The sequence below is a fragment of the Anabrus simplex genome, chromosome 5 (assembly GCF_040414725.1).
Source record: "Anabrus simplex isolate iqAnaSimp1 chromosome 5, ASM4041472v1, whole genome shotgun sequence".
Taxonomy (NCBI): domain Eukaryota; kingdom Metazoa; phylum Arthropoda; class Insecta; order Orthoptera; family Tettigoniidae; genus Anabrus; species Anabrus simplex.
This window is the reverse complement of record NC_090269.1, coordinates 73,233,873-73,250,861: the sequence shown is the minus strand read 5'-3', so window position 1 is coordinate 73,250,861 and position 16,989 is coordinate 73,233,873. Positions and strand designations below refer to the sequence as shown.

The 16,989-nt window shown below is 42.6% G+C and overlaps 1 protein-coding gene across 1 annotated transcript in view; it reads right to left on the bottom strand.

Annotated features, from left to right (window-relative positions):
- LOC136874360 (serine proteinase stubble) overlaps nt 1–16,989 on the bottom strand; it is a 341,753-nt gene that overhangs the window by 301,521 nt on the left and 23,243 nt on the right. The window contains exon 3 of the mRNA XM_068227769.1: nt 8,012–8,232. Coding sequence (XP_068083870.1) covers nt 8,012–8,232 — 221 coding nt within the window. The remainder of the gene's footprint in view (nt 1–8,011; nt 8,233–16,989) is intronic.

Here is a 16,989-nt window from a genome sequence, read left to right as displayed (position 1 = left end):
GGAGGCCTGATATTGTAAGTTGGGAGCGAGTGCTCCATGTATCGAGGGAATTCTGCCCTTGAGTAAATTTGTACTCTTTTGTAAATTTGAGCTAGGGGCTTGATGCCCAGATTGTTAAATTATCACTAAATTTTGAATTTTCTTGTCATGTCTAAAATTTGTCATTGTACCTGACGTTTCTTTTTATCAAAATTTTGCTAAGGTTGAATTTAAGGAAATATAACCTTCAGTTTAAGTTTTAAATTATTTTCTTGACATTGTAGTTAGGCCCATTCATCCCGGCACCTTCTTTCACCTCTGCGGTCCACGATAAATCCCGGAACAGTAATAATATTTTATAATGTTGTACGTCCCAAAAACTACTTAACGGTTTTCAGACATGCCGAGGTACCGAAATATTTTCCACGCGAGTACTTTCATACGCCAGTGGATCTATCTACACGATCCTGACTAATATGAGCACTTTAAATGGCACCGTAACGATCTGTGATTGAACCTCCCATTTGAGCTCTATCTTCTGAGCTAGAGCTCTTCTACCTGGATCCCCGTAAACTGTACATGTGTGTAATATGAAGATTAAATGATAAACCAGTCCGCCTCTGTGGTGTAGTGGTTAGTGTGATTAGCTGCCACCCCCGGAGGCCCGCGTTCGATTCCTGGCTCTGTCATGAAATTTGAAATGTTGTACGAGGGCTGGAACGGGGTCCACTTATCCCTCAGGAGATCAACTGAGTAGAGGTGGGTTCGATTCCCTCAGCAATGCTGGAAGTCAATCGGCACTTTAGTGAACAAGGACTCTACATCGAAACTCACCAAAAGTGCATTAGGTTGAAGGGTTATAGTTGACAGCTTGTTCACTAAAGCGCCGATTGAATGTCTCTCATTGAACACCTGTTCCCTGAGGACATTACTAAGCTATTTCACGGTTGCATGATGTCCATCTATTTCTTGTGGGGTGGGAATTTTTACGAACAGGCGGATGGAATGGCTATGGGAAGTCCACTTTCGCCCGTAGTGGCTAATTGCTTTACGGAGCATTTTGAGGAAGAAGCTCTTACTTCGGCGCACGTCAAGCCTATGATACGGTGGAGGTATGTTGATGATGCATTTGTGGGCTGGACAGAAGGTCCTGAGAAACTTCATCTATTTCTAAGCCACCTAAATCAGAAACATCCGTCAATAAAATTCACTATGGAGATGGAGTCGGGCGGATGCCTTCCTTTCTTGGATGGTCTAGTAAGAAAGCAACCATACGGCTCCTTAGGATATACCGCCTATCGTAAGCCTACCCACACAAATCGCTATCTTCATGCAGATTCTCACCACCATCCAGCACAAAAACAAGGCATTCTCACGACACTCGCCAAGAGGGCGAGACGAATTTGTGAGCCATCACATATCCAGGTGGAGATGGACACGCTCAAAGTCGCGATCAAAGATAATGCTTACAGCGATTTGCAGATTCATAGAGCCCTACATCCCAAAAAAAAACGCTCAGGCAAAGCTCACAGAAGGAAGAAGTGAAGGGAAATGCCTACATGCCTTACATACACAACACCACAGATCGAATTGTCAAGGTCCTCCACAAACACAATATAAAAACCGTGCTTGGCACCGCCGCTAAAATTGCTCACAGTCTGAGTAAAATTAAGGACAAATTGTCCCCAATTTTACATCCTGGGGTATACGAAATTCCCTGTACGTGCGGTAAGATATACATCGGCCAAACATGTCGGTCCATTGGTACCCGTATCAAAGAACATGAACGTAATTTTCGTCTCAACCAACCAGACAAATCGGCGATAGCTGAGCCCGGTCTATCAATCAATCACTACTGATCTGCATTTAGGGCAGTCGCCCAGGTGGCAGATTCCCTATCTGTTGTTTTCCTAGCCTTTTCTTAAATAATTGCAAAGAAATTGGAAAACTATTGAACATCTCCCTTGGTAAGTTATTCCAATCCCTAACTCCCCTTCCTATAAACGAATATTTGCCCCAATTTGTCCTCTTGAATTCCAACTTTATCCTCATATTGTAATCTTTTCTACTTTTAAAGACACCACTCAAACTTATTCGTCTACTAATGTCCTCCCACGCCATCTCTGCACTGACAGCTCGGAACATACCACTTAGTCGAGCAGCTCATCTCCTTTCTCCCAAGTCTTCCCAGCCCAAACTTTGCAACATTTTTGTAACGCTACTCTTTTGTCGGAAATCGCCCAGAACAAATCGAGCTGCTTTTCTTTGGATTTTTTTCCAGTTCCTGAATCAAGTAATCCTGGTGAGGGTCCCATACACTGGAACCATACTCCAGTTGGGGCCTCACCAGGGACAAATATGCTCTCTCCTTTACATCCTTACTACAACGCCTAAATACCCTCATAACCATGTGCAGATATCTGTACCCTTTATTTACAATCATATTTATGTGATTATCCCAATGAAGATCTTTCCTTATATTAATACCTAGGTATTTACAATGGTCCCCAAAAGGAACTTTCACCCCATCAACGCAGTAATTAAAACTGAGAGGACTTTTCCTACTTGTGAAACTCACAACCTGACTTTTATCCCCGTTTATCATCATACCATTGCCTACTGTCCATCTCACAACATTGTCGAGATCCTTTTGCAGTTGCCCACAATCTTGTATATTATTTATTACTCTATACAGAATAACATCATCTGCAAAAAGCCTTATCTCTGCTTCCACTTCTTTACACATATCATTTATATATATAAGAAAACATAAATGTCCAATAGTACTGCCTTAAGGAATTCCCCTCTTAATTATTACATGGACAGATAAAGATTCACCTACTCTAACTCTCTGAGTTCTACTTTCTAGAAACAGAGTCACCCATTCAGTCACCCTTTTGTCAAGTCCAATTGCACTCACTTTTGCCAGTAGTCTCTCATGATCTACCGTGTCATATGCCTTAGACAGGTCAATCGCGATACAGTCCAATTGACCTCCAGGATACACGATATCTGCTATATTTTCCTGGAATCCTACAAGTTGGGCTTCAATGGAATAACTTTTCCTAAACTCAAACTGCCTTTTATCAAACAAAATATTAATTTCGCAAACACGTCTTATATAATCAGAAGGAATGATTTCCCAAAGCTTAAGTTACATGCAATGCATGCCAAACTGACGGGCCTGTAAATTTAGATTTATGTCTATTACCCTTTCCTGTATATAAAGGGGCTACTATAGCAACTCTCCATTCATTTGGTAAAGTTCCTTCATGCAAACAATAATCAAACAAGTACTTCATATATGGTACTATATCCCAACCCATTGTCTTTAGTATATCCCCCGAAACCTTTTAAATTCCAGCTGCTTTTCTAGATTCCAAATTTTGTATCTTACTGTAAATGTCATTGCTGTCATAGGTAAATCTTAATACTTCCTTAGTATTAGTCACCTCCTCTATCTGGACATTATCCTTGTAACCAACAGTCTTTACACACTGCTGACTGAATAATTTTGCCTTTTGAAGATCCTCGCATACACACTCCCCTTGTTCATTAATGATTCCTGGAATGCCCTGCTTGGAACCTGTTTCTGCCTTAAAGTACTTATACATACTCTTCCATTTTTCACTAAAATTTGTATGGCTGCCAATTATGCTTGCCATCATGTTATCCTTAGCTGACTTCTTTGCTAGATTCAATTTCCTAGTAAGTTCCTTCAATTTCTCTTTACTTCCACAGCCATTTCGAACTCTATTTCTTTCCAACCTGCACCTCCTTCTTAGTCTCTTTACTTCTCTGTTATAATATAGTGGATTTTTACCATTCCTTACCACCTTTAATGGCACAAACCTATTTTCACATTCCTCAACAATTACTTTAAACCCATCCCAAAGTCTGTTTACCTTTTTATTTACCGTTTTCCACCGTTCATAGTTACTTATTAAAAACTACTTCATGCCTGTTTTATCAGCCATATGGTACTGCCTAATAGTCCTAATTTTAATATCTTCCTTTCACGTTTATTTTTAATTGCCACAAAAACAGCTTCGTGATCACTAATACCATTTATTAATTCGGTTTCTCTATAGAGCTCGTCTGGTTTTACCAACACCACATCGAGAATATTCTTCCCTCTAGCTGGTTCCATCACTTTCTGAATCAGGTGGCCTGCCTATATTAACTTATTTGCCATTTGTTGGTCATGCTTCCTGTCGTTCGCATTACCTTCTCAATTGACATTTGGTAAATTGAGATCACCCGCTACAATCACGTTCCTTTCCTTATCGTTTCCCACATAGCTGATTATCTTATCAAATGTCCAGCTCCATGGCTAAATGGTTAGCGCACTGGCCTTTGGTCACAGGGGTCCCGGGTTCGATTCCCGGCAGGGTCGGGAATTTTAACCATCATTGGTTAATTTCGCTGTCATGGGGGCTGGGTGTATGTGTCGTCTTCATCATCATTTCATCCTCATCACGACGCGCAGGTCGCCTACGGGTTCAAATCAAAAGACCTGCACCTGGCGAGCTGAACATGTCCTCGGACACTCCCGGCCTAAAAGCTATGCGGCCATTTCATTTCATCTTATCAAATAATTCTGAATCAGCATCTGCGTTACCCTTTCCTGGTCCGTACACTCCAAAGACATCAAGTTGCCCATTATCTTTAGAGATGAGCCTTACCCCTAGAATTTCGTGTTTGCCATCTTTAAATTTTTTGTAGCTTACAAATTCTTCTTTCACCAGAATGAATACTCCCCCTCCCACCATTCCTATCCTTTCTCCACGATACACTCTCCAGTTCCGTGAGAAAATTTCTGCATTCGTTATATCATTTCTCAGCCATGATTCAATTCCTATTATAATATCTGGTAAGTATATATCTATTAAATTACCTAATTCTATTCCTTTCTTTACAATACTTCTACAGTTCTGCACTAACATTTTTATATCATCCCCACTTGATTTCCAGTCCCCTGTTCCCTTAACACCGCTACCTAGGCACCCTGTTTCCCTGAACGTATCTCCATATAACCCTTCTAAACAATTTTCCTAACTTATGTGTATCACTGCGGATTATGTGAAGGCCATCTGAGCGTAGATCCCTACCTCCGACCCACCCATTAGGATCTAGAAATCTCACTCCCAGTTTCCCACATACCCGCTCCATTGTCTCATTTAAATCCCCAAACACCTTCCAGTCAGTATCCCTCCTACACAGTATTCCACTGATAACAATCTCCGCTTCCTTAAACTTCACCCGTGCTGCATTTACCAGGTCCCACATATCCCCAACTATGTTGGTACTTACACCTGCTTGTCTTACGTTGTTAGTAGCAACGTGAAACACTACAACCTTCTCCTTTCCCTCCTCCTTCTATTCTACTTTCCTCAACATCTGCCTTAACCTAATTCCCGGATAACACTCTACCCTGGTATCCTTTCCTCTACACACTTTCCCGACATGTCTAACGATGGAATCCCCCATGACCAGAGCCTCAGACCTACCCACCTCATTTGATTCCCTCCCCTCCTGGTCAGCCCTATCCTTCCTGACAGCTGCAAAAGCTACTTCCTCCTCCCTTTTCCATATCTCATGACCCTGTTCCACCTGTCTTTTTCTATCTACTACTCCACATTTCCCTTTCCTGCCTCTTCCCTTTCTCCTACTTCCACACTTCCCGGCAACAGTTCGCTGTTCCTCATCTTCCCTCGGTTGTTCTACCTGCAGTGACTTGTACCGATTTCTCACCGACACCTATCATCGTGGGGTCATGATATCATGTTCCAAGATGATCGAGCTCTTACCCACACTACAGTAGACACTACCGGTCCAGAATTATACGGGAAGCTTTGGAAATACGTAGCAATCCTAACAATTTCAACAGGACACCGGCTATCAATTAAGTAATACCTGGTTGACAGCCATTAAGAATTTACGTAGGTAGTCCCCTTCCCTGTCCCTTCACTATTGTTATTTCGCCTCGGTGTTTTCCAATTTCGTACGTTTCTCGTCGCCAGATGTTTCATTCCAGGCATGTGTCTATATCGTACACCTGTCAATGCCATATGTTAAGCAAACACGTTATGTGAATCGCTTAGTATGATTGTTATAGTTCGGTCAGCTTCCGATTCGAATGCTAGCGCTGTGCCACGTCCTGGGGGCCATCTGGTGGTCAATGAACGTACCACTTCCACTTCTATTACAACGTTCAAATTCAGAAGTGTCATTGTTTAGGAAGCCTTTCTCGTGGACAGTGGAGATTTCTTCTGAGGACGCAGAGCACAGTTCTCTGCGAAACGTTAAGAATTTCACCTTATTTTCTTGATACGGCATAAACCCAAAAGCCTATACAGTATCATGTCCAGAAGTACGGGCCGTGAAAGCATTAATGGCAACAGAATAATCTATTCTTCCTCATATGAATTATAATATCCTCAAACGGGATAATTTGTTATTGACCGAAATTGATACAGAATTATTATTATTATTATTATTATTATTATTATTATTATTATTATTATTATTATTATTTTTGCTTTACCTCGCACCGAAATTATGTATGTATTTAGAGAAATGCATTTTGTTTCTCGTAAGGTATCCCGGAAAAGTGAAAAGTCTTGAAGTAGGAATAGCAGCAAAATACATCTTGAAATGATGAATATTAGATTGAAGCTGTTTAGATATATGCTTATATTATAAGCATGCAACAGAACGAGGAGCAAGTGAGTATCTTTAGTATTTGCGTATTGTCCATATAATCCGAACTAGGTGCATAACTAATCCTGCCCCGCGGTGTCGGGGGCAACGCGTCCGCCTGCTACCCGGCGGCTCCGGGTTCGATTCCCGGCCGGGTCAGAGGTTTTTAATTGTAAATGATTAATATCCATGGCCTGGGGACTGGGTGTTTGTGTCATCCTTTACGTTCCTTTCCTCACATTCAACACTTTTTACACTTCCGCCATTTACAAAATACACGCAGGTTTCTCACATATGGTGCAAGTAGGGGCAAAAGATCTTTCTAGTTGGGCTTTAATGGGTAAAGAGCCATGTAAAACTGTAATATTGGTTAAATGCGTGCTTAGTTGCTCGCTTAGATAACTCTACAAAGTTTGGAAAGATACAATGCATGTTCATAAAGTTCTTTTTATGTTAGAGAAATTTACCCTGGGTCAGGTGATACAACTGGGGAGGATGACCAGTACCTCGCCCATGCGGCCTCACCTGCTATGCTGAACAGGGGCCTTGCGGGGGGATGGGAAGGTTGGAAAGGATAGACAAGGAAGAGGGAAGGAAGCGGCCGCGGCCTTAAGTTAGGTACCATCCCGGCATTTGCCTGGAGGAGAAGTGGGAAACCGCGGAGAACCACTTCCAGGATGGCTGAGGTGGAAATCGACATCTACTCAGTTGACCTCCCGAGGCTAAGTGGACTCCGTTCCAGCCCTCGTACCACTCTTCAAATTTCATGGCAGAGCCGGGAAGCGGTAAAGTAGTTTGGGCTTTAATGGGTAAGGAGCCATGTAAAACTGTAATATTGCTTAAATGCTTGCCCACTTGCTCGCGTCGATAACTCTACAAAGTTCGGAAAGATACAATGCGTCATCATAAAATTCTTGTTCTGTTAGAGAAATGTACTCCTATTTGTAATGACTATGTTTTATGTAAAGAATATCTTAATCCTCAGTAGAAACTTCAATTCTTGACACTGTGACTATATTTAACTACGTCATCTTTCATCTTCTTGAAGCTACAATGTCACCTCTAGGCCATGGGAAGCATTCGTATACAAATAGATCACTTGTACCATATTAGCGTGGAATAATCAGTACATTTCACTTATTAAACATTCTATAAACGTTAAAAGGTTTGGGAAATATTTTCTTTGAAAAAATAAAAGATCTTCTACTGTACAAAATAAAGTTCCAAAACTCTGGTTTCTGAATATTATTTTACTTCCTTAGAAGAGTGTATTTACATCTCTGTTATGGGCACCATCCGGTATTTTATCTTATTCTAACGACGTCCGTACCCAGGACTTCCTCCTGCACCTCCACCTACACCAGCACTGGTGTCTATACCGAAGCCAAAGTCAGCACCAACTTTTCCTCCAGCTTCTCCCCTACCATCACCATTGCCATCTGCTCCAGTTCCAGCATTTCCGCCAACTCCAGAATTGAAGCCAAATCCAAAATCTGCCCGTCCTCCCAAACCACCACCAGCACCGGGCCATTGAGGAGACCGTTTGACTATCTGTAAAGACACGTGTAAAAATGTTAGCGACGTAATAGCAACAATGACACTGGACTGAATTTTCACACCTTTTGCTGGAAAAGTTAAAAAGAACGCAGGTGAATTTAACCTAAGGACAGAATGGCGCGCTTGGTTTTGATAGCTGAAGCTATGTAGAATTAAGTCCTCCTGTCCAAACAGAGTTATCACATGAAAAACCACTGTTTCTATTTTAAATTATTCATATGTTAATCAATAGACATTTTCTTCTGGTTATTTAATGAAAATTGTCTCACACGGAACATTTTTCATACAGAATTGAACAATAAAAGCATTTTTCTTATATAATTACTTCATATTGTAGCCTATATTTCCATACATCCCGTGGATGAAAAGTACGCCATGCGAAATTGTGGCATCAGTGTGATTCGAATATTGAATCACTTGCTATATCTATTACTCATGCACGGTTCGTACCAAACTGTCGGCAGCCCTGATGATGGTTTTCTATGGTTTCCGACTTTCATACCATGCAAATGCTGGGACTGTACCTTAATTAAGGCCACGGCCATTTCCTTCCCACTACTAGCCCTTTCCTGTCCCATCGTCACCATAAGAACTATCTGACTCGATGCGACGTAAAGCCAATTGTAAAAGAAAAAACTCAAACACAGGGATAATACATGGAGGAGTAATAATTGTCTCATGATGTCTTGATATAGTCTTCAGCATTTTGTTTCGTTTATTTTCGATTGAAATGCGTGTTAGACGCGTATGAAAAATACCGTTCACTTCACAAAATAACTTACACTCATGATTTACTATGACTAATAATAATCAGACTATCTGACTTTTTTTTTGCTATTTGCTTTACGTCGCACCGACACAGATATGTCTTATGGCGACGATGGAATAGAAAAGACCTAGGAATGGGAAGGAAGTGGCCGTGGCCGCCTATCTGACTTTGTACGTTTTCATACGTTACACAGTACTCTTCAAACAACCGACCGACCGACCGACCGACCGACCGACCGACCGACCGACCGACCGACCGACCGACCGACCGACCGACCGACTGACCGACCGACCGACCGACCGACCGACCGACCGACCGACTGACCGACCGACCGACCGACCGACCGACCGACCGACCGACCGACCGACCGACCAACCAACCAACCAACCAACCAACCAACCAACCAACCAACCAACCAACCAACCAACCAACCAACCAACCAACCAACCAACCAACCAACCAACCAACCAACCAACCAACCAACCAACCGGGCGGTACACCTATACGCCGCACTTTTGAATTTTCCGCCTTAAAGTACTTCTCTACTGGAGAAACCCTGAACTTTAACAACTGAACTAACTCTACTGGTTATCAGAAGATGTCACTGTGTGTTTTTGATTTGCTTTTGTTTTTCATTGATCAAGAAGTGTGGAAATTCTCTAACAGATGTCTCTACCAAAAACTATGATAACGCACTCTGGTGTAAAGGAATGAACCTTCTTGGAGAAATGTTGTATTCATAAGTTTTCTCTTTACAAAATTTTGTTCTGTCTTTTGTGGGTTGGCAATATTAAGTTTTCCTGCCGCCTGTTTAGAATTTCACCAATCCTAAAATTCTGTAATTAATTTTCCACCAATAAGGTGTTTCTTTATCGATTTGTATGTAACTTTTGCGGTCAACCAATAAAAATTGAATGGGTGTGTCTACTCATTCCTGAAAGGTCTCGAATTTTCCACGAGGGTATAAAACTGCTGATTTTCTTGTCTCCGGGCCACTTCAGTAACATCTAGCTTAGTGTGTTGATGTGTAGCAGGGGACGGGAAGCGCCTCTTTCTTCAGGCAGCAGCTCTTCAACCAGGTAATGGCCTTTTAACATCTTTATTTCTTGCTAGCTCAGCAGTTTAACTCGCGGGGAAGGTTCGAAACCTTTAATATGTAACCTATATCTTTAAAAATGTAAGGCTTTTCACTCCTTAAAAACTTCACATAACTTGAACTGTAATTCGGGGATAGAGGGTGATTTACCCTCTCGAGCTCCCTTTCATTTTGAAGTTGAGGTGACTACGTTTTCATAACCGTTTCTTCTCTTCCTTAATGTGTTAAAGTTTTCTCATACGAGTCACCTCCCTAGCTTGGGATTAGCCCCTGTGTATCGGCCTAGCGCCACTTAGGTTTTAAAATGTGTATTTAGGAGTGCAAGTTCACGCCTCCAGTCCTTTCTGTACTTTGGGCCAGTAACTTAACCTGATGCTTTTTTTTTTCCTACATGCGAAGGCCCCGTAGGTTGGGTACATGATACCCCTCTTTCTTTGTAAGTGTGCCTTGAGGGCAGTTAGAAGTAGAGTTTGTTGTGGCCTTTGATAGGCTTGTAAGATTGAGAGCGGGTCAGTTCTTTCTGGTATTTTGCAAGGTGCCTCGCGGAGGCGTGACATTTTGATTGCTGGGAGCTAGGGCTCCATGTAATTAGGGGCGTTCTGCCCTTTGGTATTTTGAGGTTGTGAGCTGGGAGCTCAAGGATTGACGAATTTGGGCTTGTAGCCCAGAATTTGTAAAGACCCCTTAACTTGTGCTCTTTGTAAAGCTGCACTGTACCTGATTTTCTTTGTTATTTCCCCTAGTTGAAACTGGTTAAATTTTTCTCTAATCTTGGACTTCTTGATCGTGTACCTGATTTAACTTGGTGTTATTTGTTGTACGCTCAAAATTCTATGTCACCATTGTTAAGTTTTGAAAATATAACCTTTGTTGAAATTTTAATTCATCTTTCGAACTTGTAGTTAGACCCATTCCAGCCCACACCTTCTTTCACCTCTGCTGTTCCACAGATACCTCGAAACAAGTGGTAGCAGAGCATAGTTGAATGGGTCTCAATTTAACCCTTTTGACACCTAAACATTGCTTTTGATTCGAACTCTAACAATTTTCTCAGTCGCTGGAATTTTTTTATTTATTTTTATTTATAAAGTTCCGTCCTCATGTCCGGCCCTCGCGATGTCCTCCATCCAGGCTATTTGCGAAAGGAGGAATTGATCTATGAATTAACTATTAGAAATGTTCAATCTGGAGGCACGGTTGCGGCCGATACCTCTAAGCTTAAAGATTCTCTTGATTTGCCGATTACCACCCCAACTTTGGGAGAGAAAGAGATTGACGACTCTCTCTCCACGATCACTGACAATACCACTGAGCTAGCATCCGTAGTTCGTATTTTTGAAGGAGGGGATCCATCCCCAAATCAACTTAAACGTGTACAAGCTAGATTGTACCATTTTTCCAATAGAGTTAACGATCTATTGTCTCTAAAGTTGAATGACATTCAAAAGAAGGAGGCTAGTGCTCTTCTCGAAAACCTTTCTAAACTGTCCAGTAAGGTTAGCCTATTGTTAACCGGAGCAGTACCCCCCAAAACCGACCAACCCACTCTGGTAGACGTAGTTAGCGAGGAAGAGTCTGCTGAAGGAGAAGAAATTAGGAAATCTGTAGGAGCTCAACAAACCTCTGCCCCATTAGACAATGAATCTGATCGTCGTACCTCGTTGAATAATGCACCTTCTGAATCTGCTTCTCCGCCACTTAGGCCTCTACCTACTATGTCACCTGGCTTCAGCAGTTTTCCACATCCTTTAGCAATGTTGCTCAGAGGTATTTCCAAGTTCTCCGTCAATTCCACCAGTGAGGTCATTGCCTTTCTAAGACTTTTCGTTGAGTTTCAGGATCATGCTCTTGTTTTTTCTCTTTCTCCGTGTCAAATTTTGCAGATCATTTATCCCTATTCAATTGGTGTTCTATCTGACAAAATAGTAAGAGCCATTGCTGACCAATCATCTATAGAAGACTTCCACGCCCATTTATTAACAAACTTCATTCCGGCTAGGGCAAGGTCATCTCTAATACAGAAGTACTATTACCGTGTACAACGTCTGGATGAAAACATTGCCGACTTCATCCAAGATATTAAATTCTATACTAGGGTGTTTGCTCTTCACTTCCCTGAAGATCAAATTGTACGGGCTATTGTGGAAGGAATTGCACCATCTTATAGGTCATACTTGTGTTTTGCGTCGCGTCCGCAAACCTTTGCCGAATTAGAAGCTATGGCCGTCTCAGCTGAGGGAGTTAGATATGCGAACACATTACGTGTCGCGAAAGAGTCCCCTCCATTTGCTGGTAATCTTCGGCCTCCACCTCGCCGAACCATCGTAACCCGCAAATGTTATGCGTGTGGATTTGCGGACCATCTCCGCAACAAGTGCCCTTTGATCAAATCCAACGGGGCAAAGAATGGAGCAGGGTCAACTCGAGGCTGTTTTAAATGCGGCGCTTTTTCCCATATTGCCAAGAATTGCCCGAATTCTAATAGCACTCCCTCCTGCTCAACTTCGGGTGCAACTTCCATCAATAATCAAAAGTGACTAGCGGCCTTGGCTGAGTCGGCGTACCCACCTCCTCGAGGCTCAGCCCCAAGTATACCAGCCGAAATCTCAGGCTCAGAACATGGTAGGAAGTCTTCCAACCCCACATTTGAATGCCCTAACGAATGTCTTAGGATTGCGGAGGATTCCCCCGCTCCTATGCCATTTCTCAAAATTGAATTGAATAATGAGCCTGTAACTGCTCTTTTAGACTCAGGCAGTGTTTGTTCCATTATTTCGGCCGAGTGGTACCCTAAATTAAAATCTGTTTGTTAACTTCCTGATTTTTGTTCGTCTTCGGTTCAATGCATTTCGGCTAACAATTCCTCGTTAGAAATTTTAGGTTTTCTATACGCCGAAATTAGAATTGCTAAATTTATTTGGAAAATTAAACTGTTTGTGGCTAAACACTTGTCTTGCCCCATTATATTGGGAGCGGATTTCATGTCTCATTCCCGTCTAGTGCTCGACCTTCAGAGCAAGACGTGCACGTTCAAATTCGCTAGTAATTCCAAAATCCCCTTGTTAAAATGTAATTCTGTATCATGTTTATCTGTTTCGCCTACGCAGGATATGTTGTTAGACCTTAGACATCTACCTGAGCAGCAGGCTGACAGTATTCGTAAGTTGTGTCAGTCGTTTCCGGATGTTTTCTCCGATACTCTTGGTGTTACTGACCTTATCGAATACAAGATCGAGGTGACGGATTCGATTCCTGTCCGATTTCCACCTTATAGGCTGTCTCCACCTAAAATGAAGGCTTTGAAGGAAATCATAGATCAGATGTTGAAAGATGGTATTATTCGCCCCTCTAAGTCGGCATATTCTTCGCCTATTTTTCTAGTCCCGAAACCCCAAGGTGACTTCAGGCCTGTGATTGATTACAGGGCTCTCAATCGGAAGGTGGTGTTACAATCTGTGCCCCTTCCCGACCTTCATTCTTGTTTTTCGTGGTTTCGGAAAGCTAAGTTCTTCACCATCTTAGACCTAAATCAGGTTTATAACCAGATACCTCTGGCTGAAGAATCTAAACATCTGACAGCGTTTGCCACGGATTGGAACTTGTACGAATACAACCGCGTACCATTCGAGCTCCCCACAGGAGCAGCTGTGCTTACGAGACAGCTAGATAAGGTCTTCTCCATCATCAAATTTGAGTACCTATATCATTATCTGGATGATGTCGTCGTATTATCAGAGACCTTTGAAGAACATCTAGATCATCTGAAAGAGGTCCTTAATCGCCTTCGTAAGGCTCGGTTAACTGTGAAGTTATCTAAGGTTGCCTTCGCTAAACCTTCCATGTCATTCCTAGGGCATATTGTGTCGCAGTGGATCATTCTAGAACACAGACCATCCGTGATTTCAAACCTCCCAAGGACATCAAAGGTATTGCCAGGTTCATAGGCATGGTGAACTTCTTCAGGAAATTTATTCCAAATTTCGCTAATAGAGCGGCGCCCTTGAACTTGCTCCGCAGGAAAGGCGTCAAATTTGAGTGGGGGCCTTCTCAACAAGCCGCCTTTGAAGACCTGAAATTAACTCTTTGTAATGCCCCTGTTCTTGCTATGCCGGATTTCTTGAAGAAATTCATCGTACAAACCGACACGTCGTCGTCGGCTGTAGCTGCAGTCCTTCTTCAAGAGACTGAACTAGGGAGGCGACCCATCGCCTAAGCCTCTAGGACATTATCGGCCCAAGAATCCAAGTATTCCATCTATAAACTTGAAGGTTTAGCAGTCTTATTTGCTCTAGAAAGGTTCCGCCTCTATCTAGAACATGTCAAGTTCGACTTGGAAACGTATAACCAAGCCTTGAGCTGGGTCTTAGCTAGGCCGCGTCGTACTGGTCGTATAGACCGGTGGGCCATCCGAATTTCTGCCTTCCAGTTAGATGTTAGGCACATAAGACGTACTGAAAATGTTGTAGCGGACGGACAAAGCCGTATGTTTTCCAATGATGTAGAGACCTCTGAACAGGAAGACAGTTCTTCACTTCCCGAGTCCATATCGCCTGGTGTAAATGCCATTCTAACGGATGCTCCCATGTTATTTAGGGATATTGAAAAATATCAACGGGAAGATCCAATGCTGGCTCCTATTATGGAAACCCTTTCTTCAGGGGAACATGTCGTCCCTTATGTATTGAGGAATGGTGTTTTATGTTGCCCGTCGGGGCATGATAAGAAGATGAACGTTGTGATTCCAGCTGTTCTTGTGCCCATGATCTTCAAGTACTATCATGAGACCCCATTAGGGGGGCATTTAGGCATCTTCAAAACTCGAGAAAAGATCAGAGAGATGTTCGTTTGGAAGGGTATGGACGGAGAAATCCGTGAATTGGGTAAGGCTTGTAAATCTTGTTGGCTTAGTAAACCCACCATGTCCACTAAGCTAGGTCTATTGTCTTCTCATCAAGCATCGCGCCCCATGGAACGTATTTACATCGACTTCGTAGGACCCTTCCCCCTATCAAAGGGGAACACCAATAAATTTATTTTTGTGTGTGTAGATGGTTACACGAGATTTTCCTGGTTATTCCCGACTAAGCTGGCTACCGCTCAGTCCACTATTTCCTGTTTAAATTCCATCTCCGCTTCTTTTGGTCCTTGTCAATACATTGTGTCTGATAATTCTAAAGCTTTTGCCTCCAATCTCTTCCGTAAATTCTGTTTCGATTTATCCATCTCACATGTAACAACCTCTGCGTACTATCCTCAACCATCTTTGGCTGAACGGGTCAATCGTAATCTGAGGTCGGCTCTATTTGCCTATCATCACGACGATCATTCTAGGTGGGACACATCCCTGCATTGGTTAGCCTTCGCTTTGAACTCGGCGGCTCACGAATCTCATAAATTCACTCCTGCTTCATTGATGTTCAAGTTTGTACCCAACACGCCGCTCTCTAACCTTTGATCTCTGAGTGATATTCTACCTCAGACAATAGATCCAGATAATATTAAAGATCTTTGGAAGAAGGCTAAGGCCAATCTTAAAGTGTCTCATGAAAAGTTTAGGGAAAGATATGATCGTGGACGGAGGCCCACCAATTTAAAGGTAGGAGACCAAGTTATGGTCAAGAATTTTGTTCCCACAGGCAAGCTTGCCCCCAGATTTTATGGGCCGTGCATTATTTTAGATTTTCTTACGCCGGTCACATTGTTAGCGAGCAATCCAGCCACTGAGAGGATCTTTAGTTTACATATATCTCAAATTAAACCCCTGTAGGGTCTTTGTTAACTTAGCCATCTATGTGTTACAGCGGCATAAAGGTTATATTTTGTTTTTTTCAGAGGCCTTCTGCCCCAATGCGGTTTAATTGTTATTGTAATCAATATTTAATGTAAGACCTCACCCGCGGGTCATTCTGCTGTCTTTCCTGTACGGCCATTACCACGCTCCCGTCTCCTACTAAACCACACCAGTGGCAAAATAAAATAAAGTTTCCACGCCGCTGCCTCACCACAAAGACAGTACCCTAAAACATTAATGTCCAACACAAATTCTGCCGCCGAGATCTTACTGTTTCAATGCCCCCGCAGCCGTGCGGCGCCGTACCGCCACTGAGGTGGGGTACGGGCCCACTCCACTCCAGTGTGGTCAACCAGTGTAGGCGCACCGGAGCCCTCCTTCCGGCCAAGGCTGATGTGTGGCGCACCAACCGCAAGCTACTCAAGGACTGTAAACGAACTTCGCATCTGCGGCGTGCTTCACCACGACTACCCCTGTTATAGTAGCGGAAGAGGTGTATCTTAGGGTACTTGAGGGGTCCGAGCGGCCTCCACTGGATACAGGCAGCGGCGGCAGGTCTTGCCGTCAAAATTAATCGGCAGCTAATGTACTTCAACAGTTACATGGACACTCTATATCTGCAAATAATACATTTTTGCTTCAAATCAACCTTTGGTGGACTTAGAAATATATTACCCCATGAATTAATGTTTTTGGTTTCACAATTCTACTACAACAAAGAAACTCTAAAGATGGACTTAAACTAGTCCTACCCATCTATATCAAACAATTTAAGGGACCTCCGACGACAAAAAAATTGTATTTTCTCTTCTAAATTCTTCTTCAAATAATCAGCAACAAACTTGGACTTTTATTTGGAAAATTTTTTTTGTTTCTTCTGTGTCACCCCTTGGGAGGACTTTTGGAGAGGGGCAGGTCTGTACCGAGCGGTACACCTATACGCCGCACTTTTGAATTTTCCGCCTTAAAGTACTTCTCTACTGGAGAAACCCTGAACTTTAACAACTGAACTAACTCTACTGGTTATCAGAAGATGTCACTGTGTGTTTCTGATTTGCTTTTGTTTTTCATTGATCAAGAAATGTGGACATTCTC